Source organism: Balaenoptera borealis (assembly GCF_965194805.1).
Source record: "Balaenoptera borealis genome assembly, chromosome: 5".
NCBI lineage: Eukaryota > Metazoa > Chordata > Mammalia > Artiodactyla > Balaenopteridae > Balaenoptera > Balaenoptera borealis.
The window spans coordinates 120273959-120289209 of record NC_138862.1 but is presented as its reverse complement, the minus strand read 5'-3'; the positions used below and the strand labels follow the sequence as shown (position 1 = coordinate 120289209).

Here is a 15251-nt window from a genome sequence, read left to right as displayed (position 1 = left end):
ACAGTAAGGACTTGAAAAACACCATTGAATAAATAAATATATATCAAATAAATATTTTTGTCTCTGTTTTCTCACTTGTAAAATAAGTTAGATCAAATCCCTAGTCAGTCTGAAATTGAAGATATTACAATTCAATTTGGAATTCAATAACTAGAATGTTTATTAAGTTCTGATATCAGTAAATGTACCAAGCAAAATTTAAAAATCACAGCCTATTGCATCCAGATATTCTTGCAGTATACTCCACCATACATTCTCTTCTAAAGATAAATCACCAATAATAGAGAGAACAACAGAAACTTATTTTAAATTATTTTATTTTTCATAATTTTCTAACACATGGTGTTAGAAAAATGAAATTTGGCACCATGACTTAAAACTTTTTTCAAGTTTAACCTTTAAATTAAAAACAGTAGCTACAATAAGAATATTTAAACCTCACTCAGAGTAATGGTAAAAAAATCAAGTCACAAATTTTTTTGTGTTGGGGAATTTTTTAAAGTGGGATAAAAGGAAGGTAATAAAAAGAGCAAGAAGGATAAAACGGAGACTATGCTGGGAAGACAAAAAAGGGAATCACTCTCCGGAAGAAAAGAATTAGGAGGAAGACAAAGGGCAAAAGGGAAGAACAAAGGCTCACCAACTTTATTTTCCTGATATAAAATTCAAGTACTTAAAAACGCAAAAAGAGTTTTTAAAAAAAAAATCATAAAGTGTTACTACTAATCTCAATGAAATTTTCTTTTTCCTCATTATTTTCTAGAATTAAAAAGAAAAACCCTGTTTTGAGTTAAGGACACTTGCTGATCTTAAGTTGATACTTGATGTACTTTAAGAAATCGAAAGGCTCAAAAGCTTTCCTAAATCTAACATCTACTTAATATAATCCACCTTGGAAAATTCATCTGAAGGAACATAAGGCTTGATTTCTACTGCAAATGTAAAAAAATCTGTCTAACAATCTAAACAGAAATAGTTTCCACTGGATATGTACCTCGGTTGTATTTTGTACTAAGTTTCTTGAGGAAAAACATTGTGTAATATTGTTCTTTGTATTCCTTCAGTAACTACTGTAAAAGGTACCTATATAGGCGGTCAAAAAAGCACTTACACAATTAGTTGCATACAAATTCAGTTAGAACTCCAGTTTTTCAGCATTTCAAAAATTGAAATTTTTGAAATTTTCATTTATATCCATTTTGTCTACATGTTGATAAATAAAACTCTTCCCAGCCTTTTAATAAGAAAATATTATTAGTCTCATTTGTCACTTGTATATCTGTACCTGAATACTTTATCAACTGAAACACAAATTCAGAAAATTGTCATTATTCTCAGAGACAATAAGGCATAGAAATAAATATTTGCTTTTACATTTTTTTTCCTTTTTCTTCTTCTTCAATCTGTGTTTTAAGGCTCAGAGCAGACATTAAGAAATATCAATTTTTTATAAGAAGTTTTTCAAATGTTTGGCCCAAAGTGAAGTTGTTCTGTGGAAGTTATTAAAATTTTCTTCTCATCGTCTACAGCACAACTTCAAAGACATGTTCACGCCAAGCATACATTCCGAAAGAAAACTGAATTCAATGAAAAGTAAATAACTTAGGGATCTATAAATGACACGGCGATGTATCTCGTTCCATTTTTAACAGGAAGTCCTTCATGCAAATGCGTGAGTCTCCCTGGATGCATGAAACTCCAGCCTTTTCTTGGTGACTCAATAGAGCAATTGTACCTTAGAAATTTGCATCCACCACCCTAAAAAAGATAGACCAATAAATGTATCAACTTGTTATGTTTCATTTTTAATGAGTGATAAAATTCAAATGATGATATCTAAGCAGAATCTAAAAGAAAATAAGGCAAAGCCCTTTCATAATGACGTATTTCTTTTGAAAAATGTAAAAAAAAAAAAAAGCCGTAATTACCTGAAAATCTTCTCCCACATTATTGAGTGCAATGTTGATGGTAAATGTAGAAGCGTCATGATGAGGGCGAAGAGAGCGTTGTCTTTCAGGGGAGTATTTTACTACAAAATTCAATAGTGCAAACCCCTAAAAGAGCAAAGTAAATCAATGCATTTGCTTATCAATAACAATATAAAATAGGACATTTGTGTAAAAACTGGTAGGAGGTAGGCAGCAGGAATGGGAGGATAATTACCTTAGTATAATAACCTGCAAAGACCTTCAGCGTAACAGGTGCAATAAATTCCCGGATAAAATGAAGCCATACATTCTCCAGACCAATTTGCTTCATGTGGATATCATCAGTTGGGACATTTTCATAACCACCAGATATACGGCTATCCTAGAAAGAGTATTCATGACATCATAAACTGTGGTCTGTGTGCAATTCACACTTACATTATCTTGGAATATTTTTCAACCACAAGATCATAATAGACAATAAAAATAACAGTTCAATTATGGTGTACCATCTGCTTTAATTGCGAAACTATCAAAATAACTTAGATAACATGGCTTTGCAAATGTATCAATGATGAAGCAAAGTATTACAGAGTAAGACAGCTTTCCTACTTACTTAATAGATATGTGAGGTCTGATGAGAAAGTAAATGAAATTGATTGCCAACGCCTTCCCATGTCCCCTAGAAAATGAGTTTTTTTACGGTGAACCTTCAGGCAGTCTTAGCTGGTGATGGGCATAGATTCTGTTTGTCTGCCACTTGGATTACCTGTCACTGAAAATAAACTTTCCCTGCCACGTTCCTCACTTTTATTTTGTGGCACCCAAAGTGCTTCCATGATTGCTTTTCATTATCCTACCACCTGCTGACTTCAAGTTCTTCCTCATACTTTGAACTTCTGTCTCCCTGATCAGCTAACTAGCTGGGGAATATATAATTGAGCAGAGGCAGTGATATTCCAGAATATTCCACTAAAATTTCTCAGTACTGTGAAGGAGCTGGCATCTGTGGGTTCTCAGAGGAAAAGAAATACCTTGAACCACCTACAGTAATGCTTTCAGCCAAGTCTTTGACTCTGAATGTAAATGCAAAACTGAATTACACCAAAGGCATTCAAATAGATTCCTCCTGTCTATGTTTACACAAAAAAAATAGCTTTGGCAGTCAACCAGAGAAACTTTGTCTTGGTATTTTCACTATAGCTCACTGCAAAAATGCAGAAAATAAAAAGTGGCCTTGGAGAAGAGCAATATCACACAATAGGCATGTATTACCTTACCATCCCCAGCCAGGAGACACTGACCCTTAAGGCCTATCCAGTGTAATTGGAGATGAAACTGAGGCCCGGATAGATTAAATGTTAAACAATTAGTACCAGAATTAGGCTAAAAACAAGAGTTCTCTTGACAGCCTTGGGTAGCCCCTTCATTTAGGTCTAAGACTCAGAGATGTAAGACAAAAAGGACAAACCTCCTCTACCTTCTCTAAATATCTACGCTCCTCCTTGCCCCACATACACATTTTAGTTCTTTGTGTGAAATGACAACTTACATGATGTTTCCCCCCAGACCACTGGCCATAATGCTCCATTTCTTCCACCAATTCATCGCAGGCTTTTTCAGAAAATATAGGAAACCAAAAAACATCTGGACAAGGCTATAGATAAAACATGACATCACCATTAAGAGAATAACATTTTGTGTCTTTTTACTAAGAAATGGCATTTCAAAAGTATAAATATTCAATATTTATCTCACTTAGATGTCTTTTTAAGAAGTTTGCTCAACATTACTGACATTACTGTTACAAACAATACTAGTTTGGGTTTTTTTTTTTTTAAACAATTTCTAAGACTTTTATTTTCATTTATTTACTTATTTTGTTTGCATTTTAAACAAGACGTGTTTAAATCTGTGCAATCAAGACGTGTCTCAGAGACACAGTTGGCCAGGCAGCCATAGTGATGTAGTTGTTAATGCCACAGGGCATGTACACTTGGTCAGGCATTCATTCTGTCCTCACTTTGTGTGTTTGCATGTATCTGTGTGTGCACATGCACACATTTAGTTGGCACTGCACTTGTTGACTTGCCCTTTGAAACATCTTTTTAAATGATTTATACTACCACTCATTGAAATGAAATGCTATTATGTATACAGTGCTCTGTAACATATAACATCTATGCCTTAATAAGTCTAAAATAGCTCTTTCAATATGCATAAAATAAAAAATTCTAAGTGACTAGAAAACATTGCATCATAGTTTAATTGGCAGTATTTTTTTCCTTTCTCACGGTACACAAAATAACAGAGCATCTCAGAATTAAACACGTTTTAGACACTTTACATTCTCTGAAATAAGGTATTAGCAATAGTTTGGAACACTAACCTCAAACAGAGTTCATTTTTTAAAAGACCTCTCTGAGAAGAGACGTGTGGAGCTCAATTTCTTTCAAAGATAAACTTTCATTGAAAGAGGCCTACACCAGAGATCGGCCAAAAATTCCTTATTTTTGAGATAGCTATAACATTTGGGAGTATGCTAAAAAAATGGCATGATCTTAAAATTATTGTTAATTCTCATTTTTCTACATGTTTACAAATGTAGGACCCTTAAGGCTATAAAATTGGTAATTAAGTCATATGAATTTTACCTAAAGGATAAAGTTTCTACACTTTCACAACATCTGCTGCTAAAGCAGTATTGCATTAATAATATTCCCTGCTGGAAAATATAGCAAAAATGCTCTACATATCATAGTAATTATTAATACAAACCTGTTCAACTATATTTTCAGTGAAAATCTTTGAATAATCTCGGTTTATATACTTTTCCTTCCAGTCCTACAAAAAAATCAGTTGCACAGATTAAAGCAAAAACCTTTTCATAAATACTTTAATAGAAAATATAAAGTACATGCACTTTAGAAATTGCTCAAGCAATTTATAAATGACTACGTGTAGTAGACAAAGTAGGAATTTTCAGAAACCGCAGTTTATGCTTTTTAAACTTTGCCTGATTCTATGTATGTTCACATCATTTTATGAAATGCAAAATTTTCATTTACGGAGTTTTATAACTCAGGATTGTAAAATTTGAGTAATCTTATAGTCACTATATTTGTATGCTATATTCTATGCATATACATAGGTGTAGGTAAATATGTGTGTTTTAAAAGTGAAAGATAAGGAACATAATCCTACCAACAAATATTAGTAAAAATTAATCCTACCAACAAATATTAGTAAAAATATTAGTATTAGTAAAAATTAGTAGGTAAATATGTGTGTTTTAAAAGTGAAAGGAACATAATCCTACCAACAAATATTAGTAAAAATTAATCCTACCAACAAATATTAGTAAAAATATTAGTATTAGTAAAAATTAGTAGGTAAAATATGTGTGTTTTAAAAGTGAAAGGAACATAATCCTACCAACAAATATTAGTAAAACTTAATTAGTAAAAATTAGTAAAACTTGTAAAAATATTAATCAACTTGGCCTTACTTATAATTTTATAGTGAATTACTCTAAAATAATTTTGATTTTTTTAAATGTATTTAAAATTTCTGCCTTCAGTTTTAGATGTGTATCAAAGAATGATCATGGGGTTACTATTTCATATCTTGTAGTTACTGAAATTAAGGTATAAGACCATATATTGAAAAATAGCTCCTCTTCATACTAATTCATGAACCTGAATCTTCTCTTAGTCCAATCACTGACACGTAAGACACACACTAAGATACATCAATTTTTGTCAGTATCAGCTAAGGAATCCTTTTCCCGGGTCAAGTGTTTTATTTAAAAACCCAATATTTAAAGGGTATATATTAAAATATGAGTCAATATCCAAAATGATCTTTTCTTAAATATATTTAGACCATTTAACAAAATTCTTAATTTTCTCTTTGCAAAGTACAAATTAAGTGAGCAAAGAGGAAAGAATTGAGATATGGGCTCAAAATAATTCCAATCAAAATAAGTTTCAAAAATACTTGTCTGAAATATATCTTTTGAGGCCACAATTCAGAAGGGCCCTGATAATTTATTTGCCATTCTAAGTTTTGCATATCTCTGCTTATATGTAACTCAGAAATTTTTGATATGGAAGAACAAAAGTTATCTTCAAATTCTTTAACAAATTTAATTTATACATAGTATATCATTATAAGGATCAAATTACTGTATTATCTCATTATTCCCTTTAATATTAATTGGTTCTCTGATTCCAAAACATGGGGGAAAATTAGCAGTTAATAATCATACATAACATTTCAGAATCTTTAAATATTTTTAAGTATTCTTTCCTGGCATCATTATAGATTTTTTGAAGTTAAAGAAACAAGCTCCTTAGATTTTACATTAAAGCATTAATATTAACTTTTCATTTTAGACTGCTTTTCAAATATCATGGAACAAACTGACTTTACTAATTTCTTAGAAGTTCTTATAATGGGATAATCATTAAATATTTTGCTATGGGATACCCTTCATGAGGCATGTCAGTCAGGCTAATTTACCAAAAACAAAACAAAGCATGGAAAGAAAAGCAGTTCCTATTATTTCTGATATATTCATTGCATACTCTCTAATGATTTGAATTCTCACACAAATATCTACAGGATATAACTTGGGACATTTTTTTCAGGAAGCTAATTATTACCCAAGAAATCAAATAATTCTGTCTCTCAAAATACCAAGAGATTCAGTGCCAAAGTAAAATATGTAATTCCACCCTCACCATTTAAAAAAAGCCTCTTTTCAATTCTATTCCTGTGAGATATGGAGATATGCAGCTAAAATGAAACAGAAGTATTTTTAAAATACCCCCAAAAAGTCAAAAGATATTCTTTTTCCTTCAACAGAGTTCCAGAGACCATTAAATTTACTATTCCCAAAAATCAACTACTACAAAATAAAAGAGAATTCTCATCAGGTGGATTGAGTCTTTGTAATTTAAAACTTTTACTATTGGGAAGGAGAAAACCATAAATAGTAGTATTACAGAGATTAGAGAGAGTATTTTCCCTTGAATAATTGTGCCAACTTGACTAAAGAAAACCAACCCAGTAAGACAAAACAGGAATTAATGCCTACATGATTCAAATCTTTCAGAGAAGAAATAATTTTGGACTTCAAAAGGAAATCATTTCCTCAACTTAAGACTTTATATGCTGAATCCACTTACTCTGCAATTTTCTCTAGCTATCTTTGGTGTACATTCACAAAATTGTTATAAAAAACAAACAAAACGATAAAATAAAATCCACTTTCACAAATTAACTTTTTGAATTTTTTACCTGAAAGTCAAAATGTAATATTGTCATACATGAGCTACTTGGAAACATTTTCCTCTGAAATTGTGATTAAAAATTTGTTGGAGTTTTTGAATATATAAAACAGAGATATTGGGAGAAATCAAAGAAACTGATAATTCCCTTCCCCAAACCTCATATGTCTTTAAAAAGAAAGTTCTTAGTCAAGAAATATAATTAATTATGCCTTAAAAATATATAATTAAAAATACCTTTTAAAGTCTCTTACCATATTTTCATATTATTAACCTAATTGATTTACATCCATTTAGAGTTATAGGAAAATAAGTAATAAATGAAGCTGAGCATGAAATACATACCACAGGATTTTCAAAAATCTGCCAGAGGTCATTGTTATAATGGGAAATATTATAATTAGCAGTTGATAATAGTCTTCCAAATTCATGTCTATTAGAAATGTACATAAACACACCCTATATGCCAAAAAATAATAGTATTAATAATCTTAGAGGAAAGTACAAGAACATAAATTTAACCACAGGAAAAATATACAGAAGATATTAATGTCAACTTTTATATCTCATTCAGGAACATGCATTTTTATTTTTCACATAAAACATGCATGATTTAAAATAAAAAATAAAATTTTCATTAATTATGAATTCAGACACCACACAAAACTAATTGATAGTACTGACACTCAACTGAAAAAAAGAAGAATAACTGTTTTTGTCCCTTTCTCATTGGTTCTAAATGTAGACATCAAGGAAAAAGAATTCCTGTTTGAAAGCAGAAATATTTTTGAGACACCAAAGTGCAATTAATTGTACCTCTTTCGGCTTCTTTCCCTTTCAAAGAAGATACCACATTTTTAAACAAGAATTCAAATGTCAATTTTATTTTGTCAGTCTATTTCATACTTTTATTGTCCTGATATTTAAAGACTGAACACAGAAATTACTCCTGCATTATGAGGCAGCTAAAGAAAATCAGTCTCCTGTCCTTGCCCCAAACGAAATAAATGTGGCAAACACAGTTAAGGTAAGGTTGTTTCTTTTTGTACCTGTTTTAATAGTAAAAGAGTTAGTTAGTAATAAAAAAAAAAAATGGTGAAGAGTACCCAAATCTCATTTTAATCAGGATGTACTTTATATTTACTCCTACTTCTTCTCTCCCTTAAAAAAACAAAAACTGGAAAAACTAGTTAAAGTGATTTGGATTTAACTTTCTCATTTGTCAACCATAAGATCTAAATCAGCCCAAAGAACTAAGAGGTGAATATCACACAATGCGTACCCCAACATGCAAAGCACACACATACATATACAGATTCAGAACCAACGAATACCGACCGTTTACACCAAGCTAAAAGGAAAGAAGACTCTTAAACTTTACTTCTAGACAATATCTAGTATTTTAATTAAATAAACAAAATTAAATAAACCAAAACAAGTAAAAATAAATAAAAATAACACCTTTGGGGGCCTGAGCATTTGGAATGTTTCCGGAGTAGGGGAGTCTTTTTCCCTTTGTAAAGTCTAAAATGAAGAGAAGGATTGGGTAAGTTGACCTGCACACCCACTCTCTCAGGTATTCTTAGGTAAACAAAAATAGCAGCCTTTGATCAAAAGCTGACATTCTGAAATGTCCTTCACAGACAACATGCAGAACAAGCAAAGCTTACAGCGCACACAAAGAAACAACTCCAGCCCTTTTTTTTCTGTTGGTCAAACATAAATCCAAGCTCATTCCTTAGTAGAATTCTCATTAGATAACAAAATTAAGACAAAGGAAAAAATGTGTAAGAATGGCCATTCCAGGATGCGCTGTTGAGTCAAATTAGCCAGACATGAGCACAAATTACAGTCACAAGTACTGAGTATAGTCAATATAACAATGGACATAAGTTTATAGGAAAAACAAATACATTCAAACAATACATGCCTTATTAAACCAGAAAAAAAGTACTTGCCAACTTTCCTGATTTTTCCCAAAATCACATTTGCTTATATAAATTTGAATAAAATAACCCAACCATTTTAAAACAGAAAACCATATAAATGTTTTAAGATGTATTAACACATTTTGAAAAACAAACTATTTTCTACAATCACAAGTTTTATCAAGAAAGTACATTTGTAGAATAGCAATGTATCATTAATTTTTCACATAGATTAAATAGACTACATGTTTCAATCCTTCTCCCAGATTACTGGTAAGGAACGTCTTTTTGAGAGTATGGGATTAATAATGATAGAGAAAATATGGACATTGATTTCAGGACAAAAGTGTGTTTTTCTTAAATGTGTAACTGATCATTTCACCCAGACTTCATATAGTTAACTTTAATTAGGTCAGGTTTTAACTATAGAATTTCAAATGAAAGTAAAGGCAAATTCTTAAAAATGCAAAGCTGATTTGTAATAAATCTATGTTTATTATTGAAAATCTTACTGTTGCTTACGAGTTAACCTAAGCACCAAGCCTAACTTTTTTCAAGTTGTTTCTATAGGTAAATGTTCCACAGGTAAATTATTCTCCATAATTGCTTCCAGTATTTCAATACGGAACCAAAAAAATTGGCTAGTACTACAAATCAGAAAGAAAAAGGGCACCAAAACAAATGACACATCAAAACTGGGAAAGCAAGCCATCTTACAGAGACATTCAAGCAAGCCATCATTGTATACCCTACCATTTCTCTAGCATTTCGGCAAAGAGCCATATCAGGATCCAATTTATCACGAACAAAATAGTTCCTTTCATTCATCTCTGATCGGAGTGTCTTTCCTTTAATTAAGTACACGTTAGCCATGTATGGGACATTCCATATCCCTCTGAAAGTAAAGATAAGACGTTCCAAAATACCACAAATACGAAGTTTTATTTTTATGTTTTTAAAAATAAATGCCTTCTATGTTTTTAAATTTTGCAGATATAAACTACTGAATCAAGTTACACACAAATGCAAACACATTTAATGATATCTGACACATATGTACACACACACATATATGAGATTACTTGGTAAACACTACATACTATGAGATAAATCACTATCTCCATACACAAACTTCATTTTAAGGTTGATATGTTTGGCATTTTGGCTGTCATCCCTCACTCTGTTGATACAGCTAGAGTTATACTATTCTGCTGTACATTTAAGATTAAGCAGTCTGATAGCAAAAAATAGCACATCCAGCCAGTGGCGTACTGCAGCCAGCTCACACTGGCTCCCCAGAGCATTTAGCTTCCCTTCTGACTTCACACTGGAAGCTTGAAATCAGCCGTGGTAGAACTATTCAGAACACAGAACTGGGCAAACACTACAAATCAGGGCATCCTCCAACCCAAAGAACTAGTTGTTAGACATTTACCAGCACATCACTGAATACAGCCTAAAATTCTCCTAAAATATGGTCTTTTGAAATTCATTAAGCTATCTCAATTGTCTGTAGAAAAAGGAAGATATAAAGAAACACAGCTAGAAGTACATGAGTGTTGGGAGACACTGTTTATTTTGTCCTTCATTCTTTCCCACACTTGTCTCCTTACTCTGAACATGACTCATTTCATAAAAACAATATAATAGAGGTTCACCTGAAGGGATATGCCTTTGCTTTTAGAGCACAGAAAGGGAAGATCCTGACCAAGGAAATGTAGTTAGATATTGAAAGCAATATAGGTAACATCATTTTGTCTTACTAGATGAGCCTCAAAGGAAATGGCCAATCAAAAATATACAATGTGTCCGCTGAATTCAGAAATTAATCACTGGTATGGTAGAGTGTGCACTGTTTCAATTTTAAAGGAACACACACACACACACACACACACGTCACAAGATGTCATTCTTTCATGTAGCTTTTATTCATAAGGTACATTCTTCTATTAACTAAATCAAAAACCTCTACTTTATTCTTTTCCTTACACTTTAGACAACAATTACAGGAGGTTGGACAGAAAAACACCAGTGCCTAAAACAACTTAAATGAAATATGAGTTCTCTATTTCTACTTCTGTAAAGCCTTAGCCCTGCTATACCTACAGACAATATCAGGCATATGGTCTATCCTGATCATTCCAGAATCAATTAATGTACTTTGAAACAACAGAATATGATCTTAATAGCATTTTCTCAGTTATCATGCTTCTTAACTGCAGCTAACAAAAGCCTTTATCGTTTACATCATTCAAATTTACTATTACTGTTTTTACACCTATTATTATTTTCACAAGCAAAACATCTCTTTACCACTCAACTGTTCAACAAGAAGTGTGTGGGGTTTTTTTTTTTTTTCTGAATTTTAACCCTTTTTAATTGAGCTGATGAATCTGAGAAATTAGGCAAAGCACTTAATGTCTCAGTCACTCTGGTCCATCATCTGTATGAAAAACAGGATACATTCTTCCTTAATATTACCTTAGCAAAAAAACTACTTCAAGTGTGATTAATTTTTAGTTTAAAAAATATCAATTGTTATCTTTGAAATAAATATCAATCATGCACATAACTTTGTAGTAAGTATATTCTTTTCAAACTCTAGAAATGGAACTCATACTGGCAAAGCAATTTCTCTTTAAAGCAGAATACTAGCTGCTTGCAAAAATTCTTGCAGAAAGGAAAATTCTTGCAAAAGGAAATGTTGGAAGGTTTGATTGTTGGTGTTTCTGTTTGCTCATTTATAAATTTTATAAGCTATCAAACAACCTTCACCCTGGCCACTAAAGAAATTAGCGAAACTAAATTCCCTTTCCAAACTTTAAAGAATATTCCCCTCCTAACAACCATAAGATGACTACCCATGGTAATCATACATTGTCTTTTAGTATTTCCCACAACTGAGAGTTTGTGCCTTTGAAGATTTACAACTTTAAGAACAATTTTTTAAATATTAGTTTTACACTAGTATTGCAGGATCCCAAGTGGTCTCCAGGTCTTCAAATTTCCACTTAACATAAAGAGATAAGAAATGTTTTAAAATTCAATATAATATTAACAAGACCATATCTTTAGATAAAAGTATTTTACATTAAAAGATCAAATCAAGTAACTTACACTCTATTCCCTTGAACAATATCCACATAATCTTCAGATCGAGCGTAGTATCCATCAGGACTCAAGGCCCCCCAGAAGTTGGACCACAGCTTTCCATGACGAGTTACAAGAGGAGCAATGATCTTTCTAAAGATGAGAGAAAAACAAATCCAGATAATTATTTATTTTTTAACTGCCACAGAATTATGTGTTTTGGGCTTAACATGACACAGAAAACAACAAAGTTCATTTAGCACACATGTAGTTAGTCCAAAAATCTAAATGTAAAATAAAATAGAGAGGAATTTCCTCCCCTCACTTTTTTAAAAATAAGTACATTGCTGACTTTCAATGATGTTTTTTAAAAAAGACTAATGAGAAAGGAAAAGTAATTGAAAATGTGAATGAAAGTATAAAAACAACTTTTAAAAGTATCAAACTTATATCCAAAGAGTATAACTACCTTAATTATTTAGTTATTTTAGTATTTCGAAAATTATACTAAATGAAATCAAATATTTTCATTGTTATTAGGCAGACGTAACAGTCTCTGGTGCATTAAGGTATCCAATAAATATTTGCTGAATAAAAAAATGTATGAAGATGGGCTGAGATATTTGTAAGTAGGCCAGCTTTCCTAAAGTTAAGCCTTGAATTACTTTAAAGTATGTTTCCGTTTTTTTTTTAAACTTTTAAAATGGGTTGTGCTAGCCCTGGCAACACTAAACATTTTTCTGGTCTTTTGACTATTTTAGAAAACAAAATAGAAGGTAACTGCTATACCGTGCTGTCTCACTACCTACCAGGAAAGCAGCCCCTTTAAGACAAGTATATGTTACAAATTCAAAACATGTCAGATTTCTTTTAAGGAAATCTAATTTATAATGTGTCAACATTTTCCAAATGAGGTAACAAAATCTGAAGTTCTGTTAGAATTATTTTTAAAATGAAGTAAATTGTAGTGGTGTCATACAATTTTGAAGAAAATCTCACACAACTCCTCCAAGAGGAAGGTTATAGACCAACTACTTCCACAAAAAAACCTATTTCACAACCCTCCAATCTTGTGAAGAACAGGTGTGCCCTTTCTCTTACCTATGGAAAAGTGACACACAGTTTGTAAATACACTTCATGCAAAATAATGATTGTAGTTTATTTTTCCTGGTTCCTATTAGAATAAAATGTTAACCAGATACATTTACATTTTGTTTTGTTTAGAATACCTATAATATTGGAAATAAAAACATAAATTAGAATCTACATATTATGTTAATCTAAGGAATGAATGATAATTCAATGTTGATAACTAACAAGATCAAATATTTAATAGAAAAAAATCTTGTAATTTATAATCTTAGCTGCCTGACAGAGCTGGGGAAAGAGACATTGAAAATCAAAATCCAACAATCATCGACAGGAAGACACTGGAATGCACCAAAAAAGATACCCCACATCCAAAGACAAAGGAGAAGCCACAATGAGACGGTAGGAGGGGCGCAGTCAGAGTAAAATCAAATCCCATAATTGCTGGGTGGGTGACTCACAGGCTGGAGAACACTTATACCACAGAAGTCCACCCACTGGAGTGAAGGTTCTGAGCCCCACGTCAGGCTTCCCAACCTGGGGGTCCGGCAACGGGAGGAGGAATTCATAGAGAATCAGACTTTGAAGGCTAGTGGGAATTGATTGCAGGACTTCGACAGGACTGGGGGAAGCAGAGACCCCACTCTTGGAGGGCGCACACAAAATAGTGTGCGCATCGGGACCCAGGGGAAGGAGCAGTGACCCCGGGGGAGACTGAACCAGACCTACCTGCTAGTGTTGGAGGGTCTCCTGCAGAGGTGGGGGGTGGCTCTGTTTCACTGTGGGGACAAGGACACTGGCAGCAGAAGTTCTGGGAAGTACTCCTTGGCGTGAGCCCTCCCAGAGTCTGTTACTAGCCCCACCAAAGAGCCCAGGTAGGCTCCAGTGTTGGGTTGCCTCAGGCAAAACAGCCAACAGGGAGGGGACCCAGCCACACCCATCAACAGTCAAGTGGATTAAAGTTTTACTGAGCTCTGACCACCACAGCAACAGTCAGCTCTACCCACAACCAAAGCCTCCCATCAAGCCTCTTAGATAGCCTCAACCACCAGAGGGCAGACAGCAGAAGCAAGAAAAACTATAATCCTGCAGCCTGTGGAACAAAACCACATTCACAGAAAGACAGACAAGATGAAAAGGCAGAGGGCTATGTACCAGCTGAAGGAACAAGATAAAACTCCAGAAAAACAACTAAATGAAGTGGAGATAGGCAACCTTCCAGAAAAAGAATTCAGAAAAATTATGGTGAAGATGATACAGGACCTCGGAATAAGAATGGAGGCAAAGATCGAGAAGATGCAAGAAATGTTTAAAAAAAACCTAGAAGAACTAAAGAACAAACAAACAGAGATGAACAATACAATAACTGAAATGAAAACTACACTAGAAGGAATCAATAGCAGAATAACTGAGGCAGAAGAACGGATAAGTGACCTGGAAGACAGAATGGTGGAATTCACTGCTGTGGAACAGACTAAAGAAAAAAGAATGAAAAGAAATGAAGACAGCCTAAGAGACCTCTGGGACAACATTAAATGCAACAACATTCACATTATAGGGGTCCCAGAAAGAGAAGAGAGAGAGAAAGGACCAGAGAAAATATTTGAAGAGATTATAGTCGAAAACTTCCCTAACATGGGAAAGGAAATAGCCACCCAAGTCCAGGAAGCACAGAGAGTCCCATACAGGATAAACCCAAGGAGGAACACACTGAGACACATAGTAATCAAATTGGCAAAAATTAAAGACAAAGAAAAATTATTGAAAGCAGCAAGGGAAAAACGACAAATAACATACAAGGGAACTCCCATAAGGTTAACAGCTGATTTATCAGCAGAAACTCTACAAACCAGAAGGGAGTGGCATGATATACTTAAAGTGATGAAAGGGAAGAACCTACAACCAAGATTACTCTACCCGG

General features: G+C 33.0%; 1 protein-coding gene across 2 annotated transcripts in view; it reads right to left on the bottom strand.

Annotated features, from left to right (window-relative positions):
* Nucleotides 1-300: 300 nt before the first annotated feature.
* Nucleotides 301-15251, bottom strand: part of PLOD2 (procollagen-lysine,2-oxoglutarate 5-dioxygenase 2) — a 107204-nt gene continuing 92253 nt past the window's right edge. Inside the window, exons 12-20 of one of the 2 annotated variants that reach the window (XM_082394351.1) lie at nucleotides 12268-12393; nucleotides 9904-10045; nucleotides 8684-8746; nucleotides 7568-7681; nucleotides 4707-4772; nucleotides 3481-3585; nucleotides 2164-2310; nucleotides 1929-2054; nucleotides 301-1758 (exon numbers count right to left, since the gene is read on the bottom strand). In XM_082394351.1, coding sequence (XP_082250477.1) covers nucleotides 1603-1758; nucleotides 1929-2054; nucleotides 2164-2310; nucleotides 3481-3585; nucleotides 4707-4772; nucleotides 7568-7681; nucleotides 8684-8746; nucleotides 9904-10045; nucleotides 12268-12393 — 1045 coding nt within the window. In that variant the 3' untranslated portion in view covers nucleotides 301-1602. The remainder of the gene's footprint in view (nucleotides 1759-1928; nucleotides 2055-2163; nucleotides 2311-3480; nucleotides 3586-4706; nucleotides 4773-7567; nucleotides 7682-8683; nucleotides 8747-9903; nucleotides 10046-12267; nucleotides 12394-15251) is intronic. The other variant, XM_082394352.1, reaches the window with a different exon arrangement.